This window comes from Dermacentor variabilis, chromosome 4 (genome assembly GCF_050947875.1).
Source record: "Dermacentor variabilis isolate Ectoservices chromosome 4, ASM5094787v1, whole genome shotgun sequence".
NCBI lineage: Eukaryota > Metazoa > Arthropoda > Arachnida > Ixodida > Ixodidae > Dermacentor > Dermacentor variabilis.
This window is the reverse complement of record NC_134571.1, coordinates 95,237,017-95,250,900: the sequence shown is the minus strand read 5'-3', so window position 1 is coordinate 95,250,900 and position 13,884 is coordinate 95,237,017. Positions and strand designations below refer to the sequence as shown.

Below are 13,884 nucleotides of genomic sequence, written 5' to 3'. Positions count from 1 at the left end.
GCTTGCGACCCAGGTACAACCACGGGCGTCAGCGCCGAGTTCCCAACAGATCGTACCAGCAGTCCGATCCAAACAAGGGGCGTTCCTCAAGGCGGTGCTCTCAGCCCGACGCTATTCAACCTCGCTCTTGTTGGACTTGCTGAGTACTTGCCAACTAACATCAAGATTTCAATATACGCAGACGACATCTGTGTCTGGACTTCGGCAGTTACAGGTCCTCAGATACGTGCGCGGCTTCAAAGAGCGGCACTTTTGACAGCGAGCTACTTGTGTAAGCAAGGTCTCAGCATATCACCAGAAAATGCGCACTAGTGACATTTACTCGCAAACCAATGACGCCTTATGTCATCTCATTCAATGGGCAGACCATTTTCTGTGTCAGAACCCACAGATTTCTTGGCGTAATTATTGACCGAGACCTCTGTTGGAGCCCGCACATGGCCTACATGAAACGGCGTCTTACAGCAACTTCCCAGTTGTTTAAATACTTGACACTAAAGACGTGGGGGATGTCAGTAGACGCAATGCTGAAACTCTACAGAACTCTTTTTCTCGGTTTTTTAATATATAGTCTACCTGTACTGCACAACACCTGCAAGACAAATATTCGTGTTCTGCAGGCAACGCAAGCTCAAGCACTCAGAGCTTGCCTTCATTTGCCCAGACACACGTCCACAGAGGCAACTATTGCGATTACTCGGGACCATCCAATGCAAACTCACATTACGGTGGAAGCCCTGCGAACGCGCATTAGATACTTTGAACGTGCCCCCTCTCTCACCACCTTGCAACACTACCTTCAGACAGGCACCAAGCATCATTCTCTAAAACTATCATCAAGTACAACGGCAAATTTCCCGCGGGCTTCACCGCTGCATCTAAACCATCGATACCCCCCTGGTGATCTTATCAGCCCCACAGTACATCTCAGTGTACCAGGAATCGGGAAAAAGTCTGAGCTGTCGTCGCCTGTGCTGACACAACCTTCTCTGCTTCTTCTGCACGAGGGGTACGCGGACAGTGTAAATATTTATGCTGATGGTTCCACAAACATTCAGTGTTCGTGTGGTGCTGTGGTTGCCCCAGCAAGAGCTATTACCATCAGCTTTAGGACTGACCACCCAACTACATCGACATCTGCGGAACTAGCTGCTCTTCGCGCTGCACTTTGTTTCGTCAATCGGGAACCACGTCGACAATGGTCAATCTTCAGCGACTCAAAGACAGCCCTACAATCTGTTGTATCAGCTCTGCGTCGCGGGCCATACGAACAGCTCGTATTCGATATTAGATGCCTACTCCATATATCAAATGAGAAAGGACACCACGTGACGTTTCAGTGGCTGCCAAGTCACTGCGGCCTCATAGGAAACGAAGATGCCGATAAAGCCGCTCGGGCAGCTCTTGAAGACACACAGGCAGAGGCCATACCACTTTCACGGTCCGACGCAGCGACCAGACTTAGAGTGCTTGCACACGAGATCACTCTTTCTCCTTGGTGCACACCAAGCAGCCAGACCAACTGGAGCAATCTTCAATACCACCTGCCCTCTTTGATGCATCTCTGTATGCAAACTGGACTCCGCCGAAGAGAGGCCACTCTACTTTATCGCTTATGGCTAGGTGTGGCATTCACGAAATCTTACTCATTTCGCATTGGAATGGCCGACAACGCTCTCTGCAATGCCTGTCTTTGCAAGGAGACGCTAGAACACATTCTGTGCGACTTTTCTGAATATAATGTTCAGAGACAGTACCTGGCGTCCGTTCTGGCACACCTTGACAATAGACCACTGTCAGTTGAAACAATTTTTACATGTCGCCGACAGAAGACATCGCAGCTGAAGGCGACGAAGGGACTACTTCGGTGTTCGAAAGAGACGGGCTTGGACAAGCGGCTGTGACAGTGACAGTACCACGCAAGAGTGACGGACTGTAACTCACGATGTGTGTGCTGTACTATGTGCTATCTCTCTCTCTCTCTCTCTCTCTCTCTCTCTCCTCGCCATCTTTCATCCCCCCGCATCCCGCTTCCATGTGTACGGTAACAAATCGGTTGAGCTAAACTGGTTAACCTCCCTGGCTTTCCTTCTTCACTGTTTCCTTCCTTCCTTACACATGAAGCCATCCTCGCCGCTCTTGAAAAGGTAGGCCTCGGTGGTCGGATGTTTAGATGTATGCATAGCTATATCTTATGCGACATTTCTTTGTGAGCACCGAGGATGGCGACACTCCTCTACATTGCACCTACTGTGGCGTCCCGCAGGGCAGCATATTGGGTCCTACGTTGTTTAACCCCCCGCTGATTGGTCTCCTTGATCACCTTCCGAACACAGTTATCAATCTACGCGGATGACATATCCTTTTGGGCGTCCGGAGTGACACGCTTACAGCTGCGGGCAAGGCTCCAAAAAGCTGCCACTCAGACTACATTCTATCTCCGCAATCAAGACCTGTAGATTTAATCGGGTAAGCGTGCATTTGTGGCATTTACGCTTAAGCCCATGGCGCAATACAGTGTATTAATTAATGAGCAGGTGATACCATTTGTACGGTCTTACGCATTCTTAGGTGTCATAATTGACAGAGACATCTCATCGAGCCCCCGTCTAGTGCACGTGAAGAAGCGGTTGACAGGCATCAGTCAGTTTTTCAAGTTCTTCACTGGAAAGACCTGGGGAACGTCCACAAGTGCTATGCTACAACTATATTGGGTAATTTTTCTCGGCTTCTTGTGGTACGTCTTGCCACTATTGACTAGCGCAAGTAAAACAAGCCTACGTGCTATTTAAAGCGTTGAGACTGAGGCGCTGAGGATTTGTCTAGGTCTTACTCGAAGTGCGTCAACCGTGGCAACTATTGGAATCGCCAGAGACGCACATCACATCACCACGAAGACGCACATCACAGTTGGAACACTAAGAGTGCATGCGAGGCACCTTGCCCGCACTCTTTGCCATTATCTAGCCTCTCTACCTGCGTATAGACCACGTGTCTCGTTCTGCCGAACGGTGTCCGCACATCGTGAGGCTATACCAGCTTGCTTTACACCTGCCGCGAAACCTTCGACTGCTCCTTGGAGCTTCATTAAACCAAAGATCAACGTGACAGTACCTGGCGTTCGGAACAAAGCACATATGTCATCACCGGCTTTTAAACAGCTTACCTTGCTCGTATTAAATGAGTTAAATTAGAAGTACCGGTATTACACCCACATAGAAACTGACGGCTCCGTCTGACCGAAGAGCTCTACCGCAGCAGTCGTTATTCCAGCAAAAGCCACCACTATCATGTTGAAAATATCCCACTGACAACGTCGACGGCAGCAGAATTCGCAGCGCGTTGAGTCGCACTACATGTTATTAATGACGAATCAACACACAAATGGTCGATTTTCTGCGACTCGAAGGCGGCACTACTTTGTTTATTGTGAGCCTTACGGCGCGGTCCGCATGAACAGTTGGTATTCGAAATCACAGAAGCCATACACTACTTGACTGCGAAAGGACAAAATTTTTCAGTGGCTACCAAGCCACTGTGGTATAATCGGCAACGAATTTGTCGATCAAGCGGCTCGTTCAGCTCATGCAGAAGAGAACCGCCTATCGATCCCGATGTCTAGGATAGATGCTGCAAGGATGCTCCGCCTACTTGCACGCCACTGCACTACGTCAGAGTGGAATGAACCACATTTTATGCACGCCCATTTATACACCCTGCATCCTTAATCTTCCAGCTTCCACCAAGATTTCCTCGAAGAGACGCGACCCTTTTGTGTAGGCTATGGTTGGGCGTCGCGTTTACCACTGCCTGCGCATTCCACATAGGGATGACCGACACTGCACCATGTGGCCATTGCGGTGATACGGAAACGATTCGTCATGTTTTTAGCTAGTGCCCGCAGTACAGTCTGCAGAGACAATCACTTTTGGTCGTGCTGAACCAGTTGGACGACCAGCCTCTGTCGGAAGAAAGAATTCTGAAACATTGACGCGATTTAACGGCGCATCACACGGCCGTGCAAGTGCTAGTGCGCTTCTTGAGATCGACCGGCCTGTGAGAACTCCTGTTATTGGAACACATTTTGTGTTCCCCATTTCCTTCTTTTCTCTTTCGTTTTCTTATTTTTGTTCGTTTTTTTCCTCTAGCTCTTTGTCGTCTTCACAGCCCCTATATCGCCCGGCCCAGTGCAGGGTAGCAAACTGGAAACTCGCCTCTGGTTGACTTCCTTGCTTTTCCTCTCTCTCTCTCTTGAAAATATTAGCAATTGTGACAAATGAAGTGATAATAAAGAACAAAAAGAAGTGGTACCTGCATGTGCAACTGCGCTGTACGAATATTGTAGCTTCGAAATAGGCAGTGCATGTTTTGATTGAAGAAACATTAGTGGTCTTGCGCGGCCCCGTAATACCTTATGTGTTTGGCGATTGCGTGTGTTGCAGTAATGTTTCTCGTATCCTGAATTTCGTTACAGAGAACTAAAGCCCATCTTGCCATTTATGTGGGTGGAATCGCGCCGTAGACAACAGATTTCAAAGTTGAAATATCTTAAAGGCTAAAGCCTGTTCTTTGTACAGCAATCGCAACTTTCGAGGCAGCTTGACCTGGCAGAGTCACCCCTTCACTCGACTTACTGCGTTATGCTGCATGATCTTGTCACGTGTGTGCAGCAGCCGCTATTGTCCTGGTGTTCTCGCGCGAAGCGCAAGCACAGGCCCTGGACCGCATCCGGCGACGCCCACGAGCATAGCCCGGTATGTTTGATGAGCCGGAAGGACAACGGTGAGTACCAGTTCTGCTTTAAATTAGAGACATATTTTAAAGACTTTTTCCTCTGTACACAGTCACATTATTTCAAATCATGTTTGCTGTAATACGAGCAAAAAAGTATGTGCAGTAGTATTGAGACGTTATGCGCTTATATTTTATGCGAATACGTAAAAAGAAGCTTTTCGTACATGGAAATAACCTAAAAAGTCGTTTTTCTTTTCCTTTTTTTGTGTTCCGACGTACCACACTGAAAACGCTCGTGACCGGAAGTTTCTTGGAACCACACACTCGCTGCTGTTATCGCGACCGCGATACTTCTTGTAGACCTGATGCTCCGGAGTTTTGACGACAGCACCCTGTCGCAACCTGGTGGGGAGTGACCAAGCTCGCTGCAGAGTACAAGTCGAACTTTAGGCAATTTGACCTGTGCCGTCGCCGAGAAGCGCAATCATTATCAAGTGCTTTATTTGAGCGTTCAGGCTCGCTTATACAGGAAATGCACAACGCCCGCGGCCTTCTCACTCGAAGCAGCCTTTCCGCGCGGAAGCGCGCGAGCCAGAGACGTACTCAGTCGCGCGATTTGCTCGTGTTCACGGCCGGAAATTATTTACCCCAGAAGCCGCGTTCGTGGCCGACCGTACCAGAGCAGGTCTGTCATACGTCCAGTATATAACCGAGCGTATAAAGGCTAACCGCTAGTTTTATCTTTATTGGCTTGATCAGCTGATTTCATTACTGCTCAGGGGCCGCAGTTCTGCGTTGCCGTGCGTCGGGCAAATTGACACGCATCGCGACAGCTCATTGCGTCATTGCGACTTCGGCGGCGCTCGAAAAGGGCAGCTCGCGGAAAGTGCACGAACCCGCACGCTGCGTGCGTGCGTGGCACAACATTATTCGTCCTCGGTGACGTACAGCCAATCTGACAATGCTTCCCGTGTACAAAAGTGTCGTAGATTACAGCCCGTGTGCGAACTTTATGCACGTTCTTCCATAAAGTATATAGAACTTCTGTAGATGGCGTGTTGACTAATGATTTTACACTTCATTTTAAATGTATTGTGTAAATGCTCTGAGAGCTAGCGACGTTCAAGCTCATGAACCTAAATGTACGAAAGAATAGCTACCTTTTTTTAGAAACTGTTCTCCGTAAAGCGTCCGTCTACTTTCTCGATTCAAAATGGCAAGTGTACAGCTGGCCAAAGCAGTCTGATATCAGCGTACACATAATATTTAGACTGTGTGCGCACACGTAAAAAAAAGAAAGACGAAATTAAGCATACAGGTACGTACTTATTCGTAGCGTGGGCCCCAAACTGTCGACTCTGAGACTGACTCGCGCTTTCTACAAGGACCTGCATATCAGCGAGGATTAGCCGTCTGCTAAAGATTGTTCTCATGCGCTAAATATGCATGTTTCCTAATTCGGTTCTGTCTCGTTCGGTGAGGGTTCGAATCCACGGAAGGATTGATTTTAGGTACGCTAAAACCGCATATAACCACACATGTTGTTTTCCCTTTGTTTAGGACACTAGAAAAGAAAACCAACCACGGTGTAGCCCAGTGGCTATGGCGTTGCACTGCTAAGCTGTAGGTCGCGGGCTTGCTCCCGGCCCCGGCGTGAATGAGGCCGAAATGAAAAAAAAAAAAACGTGTGTGCTTAGATTTACATGCATGATAATGATCCTCAGATAGTGCAAATTATTGTTGTTCCCCAGATGGAGAAATTGTTAAATTAAATTGTAGTGCGTGCCTCATAATCCGAACGCGGTGTTGGTGCGTAAAACCTCGAATTATTTTTAGAAAAAAAAAGTTGGCGAGGTTTTATTTTGATAGAAGTTCACGCAGTAATCGGTATATTGAGACGTTGGTCTTCAGCAGGCTGCGACGCTTGCTTCCGCGAAGAACTGAATGGCCATTCACTTTTTCGAAATAAAGAATCAGGTGTGACAATAATAGAACACATACATACGGCGTTTAAGATAAGCGGTTTATTTGGAACAAAACTGTTTTCGCTAATGTGCGCCGCAGGTAACTTCGAACTCGAACAGGAGAGTGGCCACCGAAAGATCTTCGAGCGGAAAGAGAGAGAGAGGTCGCAAGGGAAAGGCAGGGAGTTTAATCAGGCTGAGCTTAGTAGACTGCCCAGCGTTGAATAGAAGTGGCACTATGCGTCATGTAGCACAGACAGCCTAAATGTTGGAAGAAGGCAGGCGAGTTAACGTAAGCTAAAAAAGAGTAGGCATGAACGAAATATACTAACACACAAAGAAAAAAAGAGAAAGCAGAAGTCAGAGTGCTGCCCGGGTCTATAGCAGCGCATTGACAGACGAGCGTCATCAAACTGACACAGAAATTTTTGCGCGGCCACAGTTTTTATGAGCACAAGTAGAGGCCAGTCGATCAGCCTCTAGATTTCCAGCTGCCCATAGTCTCAACGGTGCCAGTTGAGCCTACAGGCATGCCGCACTATAGCTGTGATTTTTTCTGGCTGTGGCATCGATTCGGCTCGCAACTTGGCTATCCGCGTCATATCTCTATAACTGACTTCAGACAATTGCGATAGGGAGCTTCACCTGGGAGCTAAATGGGGAATACAGTTAAGGGCTTTGGCGCCGTCACGCGTGCGCGCCCATAACACACGTTCAAAGACGAGCAGACCTACGAAAATAGCGTGAGCCACCGAGGCGCCGTCGTCGAGCGGGGAGCGCGCCAGGAACGCCGTCGCCCGTAGACGCGTTCTGAGCGAAAGCGCAATAGGCTTGTCCAAGCAGTACCGTCCTTACTGCCCCAATAGGGGTCCAAGCTGCCGGCCTTGTTTTCTGCAAGATTACCCCGCGATAAAACAAATGACAACTAAACATGCTCATGTCAACAAATATGCGTCATCAAGAGCACTTATTAAATAAAGCAAACCTAACCATTAGGTAGTCACAGAACGGCAAACTATCGTCATCGGGAATACCAGGCAACTAGCGGGACGACAATGGCGTGACGTACGTACTACGTGAGACAGATTTTCGCTAGATTCCGGCAGAGAACATTGATGATGATGATGATGATGATGACGTTTACTGACATCCCCCTTTGAAACTGGATGGAGATAAATGGTCACCTAGCCTGCTTCATTTACCACTTTGTTAACAGCGCCATGAACGCCATTCTGTAGACGCCGACCGAGATGGGCCCTAATTAAGGCACTTTCACATACTACCATCTTTACTACCCTCATAGGTGTCCAAGGTGCCGGCGATGTTTTCTATGGAATTACCAAGTGGTAAAACAAAATACATGAAAATATCATCATTTCGTGAAATAAACATCACCAAGGGCGCAATTTCATTATTAAAGAAAACCTTTAGAACCTTTCATTGCCTATTTTCCTAGCAATTACATAGGCACAAAACGGTGAATCATCTTCATATTGCGGATTCGCGTCATGGTTGCGTGACGTACGTACATGAGACATACTTCCAGTGGTGCCTGGCATAAACATTTTCGTGTAAAATGACGAAGAGGGGAGCCCGATGGTCACGTTACTCTTGTGCAATGAGACTTTCAGAGCTAGAGACGCGTGCTTCATGCCAGGGAGTTCAGAAAATTGATATAGCTACGTGGACATCGACTGGTTGCAGCAGGCTCCCCTAGCAGTCAAGGTGTCCTCGCGTTTCTGAAGAGCCTTCGACTTGCGCTGTGCATATTTAACGGTGGGTCGCCAGGAGGCATGGTCATGGATAATTATGCCGAAGTAACAGTGTTGTCGCACCCAGCCTATACTTGTGCTTCCATTAGGTAGAATCAGCTTACAGTATTTCGAGTTTTCTGTCTAGGCTGATACGCAAATTCAGCGGATTTAGCAGGTAAAATCCACAGACCAGCTTCGCACCTGTACCATGGGACATATTATTTATAGCTCACTTCGGGCTTGCACGAAACTGTGGACATAGGTATCAAGCACCACTAATCCACGGATCAATATCTTTAATCATCAGCATGGGCGACCATTCCTCGAATGCTGCCATGCGGGAAAGCGCAAGCATCGGGTAACGGGATCGTTCGCCGTCCTTCCAAGGTGCCCTTTCGTCCAGCGCTTCAACTAATTAGAAAGGAAAAAGAAGAGAGAAGCGTTCACAAAACTAAACAGATGACTGCATATCCCGACGCTCGGAGAGCCAATGGGATTTCCTTTAATGCTTTTTTTTTTATGTGGAATAGGAGTAGTGAACTTGCAAGCCTTGTGCTGACACAAAAGCGCTGTTCAGAGCTATACTTCAAGTCGGTTACTGTCAACTCACTTAGGTTGTGCATATAAAAAGTTTTATCACGGACTTAGTTCTTAAACAAATGTGACGCATAAATTCAGAATTCAAGCTGAAACGAGTGTTTAGGGTGATTGTTTCACGAGCTAAACGTTCACTATTCCTGCTACTCGTTTTAGGTGTTAGAAAAAAATACCTTGTTTCCTCTTGAAGAGCAGAACACTAAAACATACAAAAAAGAAAAGAAAGAAGGAGAACCTCACTGCAGTGTCGTTTGGTGCCGCTTTAATTGTGCTTCGATACCTAATAGCTCGCGAACAACACTATCGAAACAAAATAGCAAAGAAAAGTAGCAAAGTTGGTTCATACAGATAAAAAAATAATTTGATCATCGTGTAAAACAAATATTGAGGCAACGCTGGCCTAATCTGTGGCTAGATACCCGAGAAAAGAAAAACGAATGGACAAATGAAGCCAGCGGGCTTATTCTTTGAATCTACTGCAGCGCTAAGCAGCGTTGTTCGCGGATCTGCTACAGCGAGACCTAATCCGGCCATCCGATAGACGGAACGTCAAAACAACTGGAAGCGCGCAGACCGCCGAACTTGCGCGCTGGGGATCTGAGTCGGTAGAGCCGTAGAGATGCTGCGCGATTAATTTTCCGGGCACGGCGTGCGGTCTGCGAGCAGTACTTTTTTGATCCCTCGGGCTCAAGGCAAAGGGGTTTGAATGTAACCACCATAGCGCGCGCATTAGTCCCGAAGACCCGTTGGCCTTGCCTGGCGCGATAACAAGCGACAGCCGGTCAAGTCCTGTAAAGACGGCGGGGTATCTGGATCTCATTCCCATGGAGGGGCAGGCGGCGCTACTCGGGAGATAAGTCACGTGCCGATGGAAGGGTTGATAGTCGGGATTGCACCGGGCAATATGGGGACCAACTCGCGCGATCTCATATTCAAAAGGTAATCGAACGACGGAGAAAAAAGAAAGACGTAATGATGCTGCCGAACAGATATTACAACGAAGTAACAGTTTCGAGCCATGCTTTTCGCATACTTCTTCAGGCTTTCATGCATGTACATGCTTTCTTCTGTTGCTAATTACAGAATGAGAAGATCGCACCGAACGTGCATCATCGATTGCCTGTCACGCGACGTAATCAAAATGATATTCACTACACAATATGTGGCTATGAAACGCAGGGCACGCTGGAAGTTACTGAAGAGATTCAGTGTATGCTAGTTTGTTTTAACGTCTATGTTGAGCAAAATACATCGAGACGCAAACAAACGCCTAACTGTTAAAAAAAAGAAAACAATATAATTGAGAAGTGGAGCGACAAAATTGAGGAGTAATTTCTCCAGCGTAATGTGCCAGACTATCTTATGAACCTTTGTCAATCAAGACCCGAAGAGCTCTCTCTGTTCGCATTTAAGGCATTAGCTCATAACGAGATCATTCCCTTCTAATCCCTTTTTTCCCACCCCAGTGCAGGGTAACAAACCGGGAACTCGTACCTAGTTAGCCCCACTGTATTTGCTCTCTGTCTCTCTCTCTCTCTCTCTCTCTATTTCTATCTGTCTCCATATTAAAACATCGTATAGCTTTTATCCAGCACCCTCCTGAAGTTCAACGTAGTGTATGCTGGCTTCCATCCGATCATATCCCTTTGCGTGTCTGTGCTGAAATCGGGACGCACGACAGCAATAATAAATGAAGTACCAGAAAGTGAGGAGTGGGTAAGTGTTTTATAACAAAACTGTACAATTTTATGGACGTTCTCTTGTGTTTAAATACATAAAATGGATTCATATATGCGCTAGGGACCACGAAACTTAAATAGACAGAGGGCTGAGGGAGAAACGTTCATTAGAAGATTAAATAAAAACAGCGTTAAGGAAAATGCTTTCTGCCCTCTCCTTTTTTTTCACTTGCTCAAAATATACCGAATATCAGCCTACTGGTACAAACACTCATTTCTTTGTTAGAAACTATCCGTAGCCACTACTGGGCACTTCGCTCGCTGGGCACTTCGTTTTATCTACGCACTGCAGCACCAGGGGTAATACAACTCACATTTGCCTTGAACTGCAGAATTCCGATCGCTGTTCAGACGCCTCGCGAACTTGGGCCAACGTTGTTTGGGAGGCGACGCTTGTGCTTGGATCGGCGTACAGCGTTCCTTGTCTCATTAGGGACATCTAACGAGCGCAGTTCCAGCTACAAGTGCTACACAAATACGCTTAGACTGGCATCCCAGAGGCTCACCAAGCTTTCGCGCTGCCTAAGGCGCTGGAGGCGAGCGAGAGGCCCCTTTTGGCCAAAGTTTCATTTTATTTGGCAGCACCCTGTGTGGAGTGTGAGGCAGTTTGGCGTTTCTTTTTTCTCGTTCCGTTTGCTTACAATACTCAGCCAGCATTTAATTTCACTGGCTGCAAAACGGAACGTGGACTTGCGCAGTCAAAACATATGAACTATTATTTTAGTCATCAAAGATTCTTAGACGCGTACGATAGAGCAGCAGCAGAGGAAGCAAGGGAAACAGGTGCAGCTATAGGAGCGGATAAACGCCAGTATGTGAGGCCACGGGCAAACCGTACAATGAAAAAATAGAGAGGAGAAAGAGAGGGGAACACAGGGAGATTAGCCAATTTGTAAACCTGCCGGCTCTTCTGTTATGGCGTTGCCATCAACAAACAAACATGGAAAGACGTCTTGTGGATTGGCATGTTCGTTTCTCAGAAATAGAAAAGCAAACTTCACGCGTAGACAGCCTTGAACTCACGGTAAAATTCTTGGAGGCCAAGATTACTGATTTACAGGACAGGAGTAGACGTTCCAATTTAGTTGTCTTTGGTGTATCAGAGGATAAAGACGCGACAGAGGCAGAGCTGCGCCGCAACGTTTTAACTGACATTTTTTCCACTAGGCTTAAAGTCGCATGCAAGTCAGTTGTCAGATTTACCAGGCCTTGGTAGGCCTGGTAAATCACGACCAGTTATCTTCTACTTTCAAGATTACGAAGAAAGACAGGAAATTATGAAGAATGCTCACAAATTGAAAGGTACCGGTACATCTGCACAAAATGACTACTCGCAAAGCTCGCTCAAGAAGCGTAAACTTCTGTGGGAGAGTGCTTCATAAGAAAGACAGCAAAAAAAAAAAAAGAAGAAAAGTCGCTTTAATCAATGAGAAAGTTCGTATAAATGGCAACGTTTTAATTTGGAAGGACATGAGAAACTCGAGAAAAAAAATGGGAAAATACAACAATCCTAAGAAAGGCTGACTTCACATCATCGGTAATAAAGAACTACGTATTTTAAATACCAATGCCCGTAACAGTGTCAGTAAATCTGGACAAATCGAGGCTGTTATCATAGGCTATAATCCGCCCATAGTTATTTTAACAGAAACCTGGCTACACAGCGGAATCAATGATGAAGACGTGTTCCCGGATTGTCATCGTGTTTCTCGTCGTGATAGATCAACGAGAGGAGCTGGTAAAGAAAAATACCCTAGCCACTCGTTTGCCTCGGGCTGACGATGTAGAAGCTATTAGCATAAAGGGTTCTTGCTGGGTACAATCATATTGTTTGCCGTTTGTCGAGCGCCCGGCTCACCATCCCAATTTCAGAGTAATTTGCGTGCGCATATGATGCCATTCGAACATTAAAAAATTTTAATAAGAAACTTTAATCTTCCAGGAGTTAACCTTGAACGTATTTCTCTTAGTGCGGTACTTGCTCCCCATGTCAGCTATATGCGTGAAATAATCATATGCCACAATTTACAACAAGTTGTAAATTTACCCAGGCGCGTGCATGGTTCTTCGTCATCAGTACTTGATCTTGTGTTTGCGAGTAGAACAATCGTCACATACTCAGTATCGGTTGAACGCGGAATATCTGGTCATGAAATGGTGTGTTTTTCATGTTGCCTGAAAAAATGCAATCTGAGTAGAACGAAAAGTGTTTTAGTGAAGGATTTTTCATGTGCCAAGGACGAAACTATTTTAGATTATCTAGATGTTCACTTCAGAAGCTTTCAAGGAAACATTGTTGCAGCACTTTGGGACCGGTTTAAGGAACTTTGCACATACTGTATTCAAAATTTTGTACCAAGTAAAACAAAGAAAACGGCCAAAGTTAATGCTTGGATCACGCGAGAAGTCATTCACTTGAAAAGAAAAATGAAACACTGGAGACGAAAGTACGCCCCTAGAACAGAAATCCAGAAAGCGCAAGCTACGTTGAGCTCGTCTATTGGGCGTGCTAAACAGCATTAGTTTAATCCTATCTTGCCCAATTTTATTGGCACAGTGCCACAAAAACTTTGGGCATTCCTCAGTAAAACAACAACAACAAAAAAAAAAAAACACGAACCAATGGAACAAATAGTGGATGGTGCAATTCTCATCGTCGAAAAGCAAAGTATTGCGGAGCATTTCAACGTATACTTCCGCTATGTCCAATACAAATGACCCTGCGTTTCCTACTTCTTTATTGTCCGGTGCAAACTCGGGACTTGTATCTGTACCGGGCGTAGTTTCCATGCTCCTTAACTTGAAAACCAAATCTACCCCTTGTCCATACAGCATACCCGACGTGTTTCTGCGTCGATACGCAGAAATGATGTCCCTGGTTCTTGCTATTATTTTTCGTGCATCATTATCCACCGCAACCCTTCCTACTGACTGGCGAACTGCGCGTGAAGTGCCTTGGCCGAACGAGGGTGACCTAACACTAATAAATAACTATCGCCCTATATCGCTGATGTCATCGTGCTGTAAGATGCTAGAACACATGATAGCTAACTTCATTACTAAATTCTTAAATGATAACAATGTTCTTTCACCTTC

The 13,884-nt window shown here is 46.3% G+C and overlaps 1 protein-coding gene across 1 annotated transcript in view; it reads left to right on the top strand.

The window, feature by feature from the left end:
- LOC142579532 (uncharacterized) overlaps positions 1–13,884 on the top strand; it is a 374,181-nt gene that overhangs the window by 231,591 nt on the left and 128,706 nt on the right. Inside the window, exon 3 of the mRNA XM_075689850.1 lies at positions 4,671–4,782. Within this exon, the coding sequence (XP_075545965.1) occupies positions 4,764–4,782 (19 nt within the window). The 5' untranslated portion in view covers positions 4,671–4,763. The remainder of the gene's footprint in view (positions 1–4,670; positions 4,783–13,884) is intronic.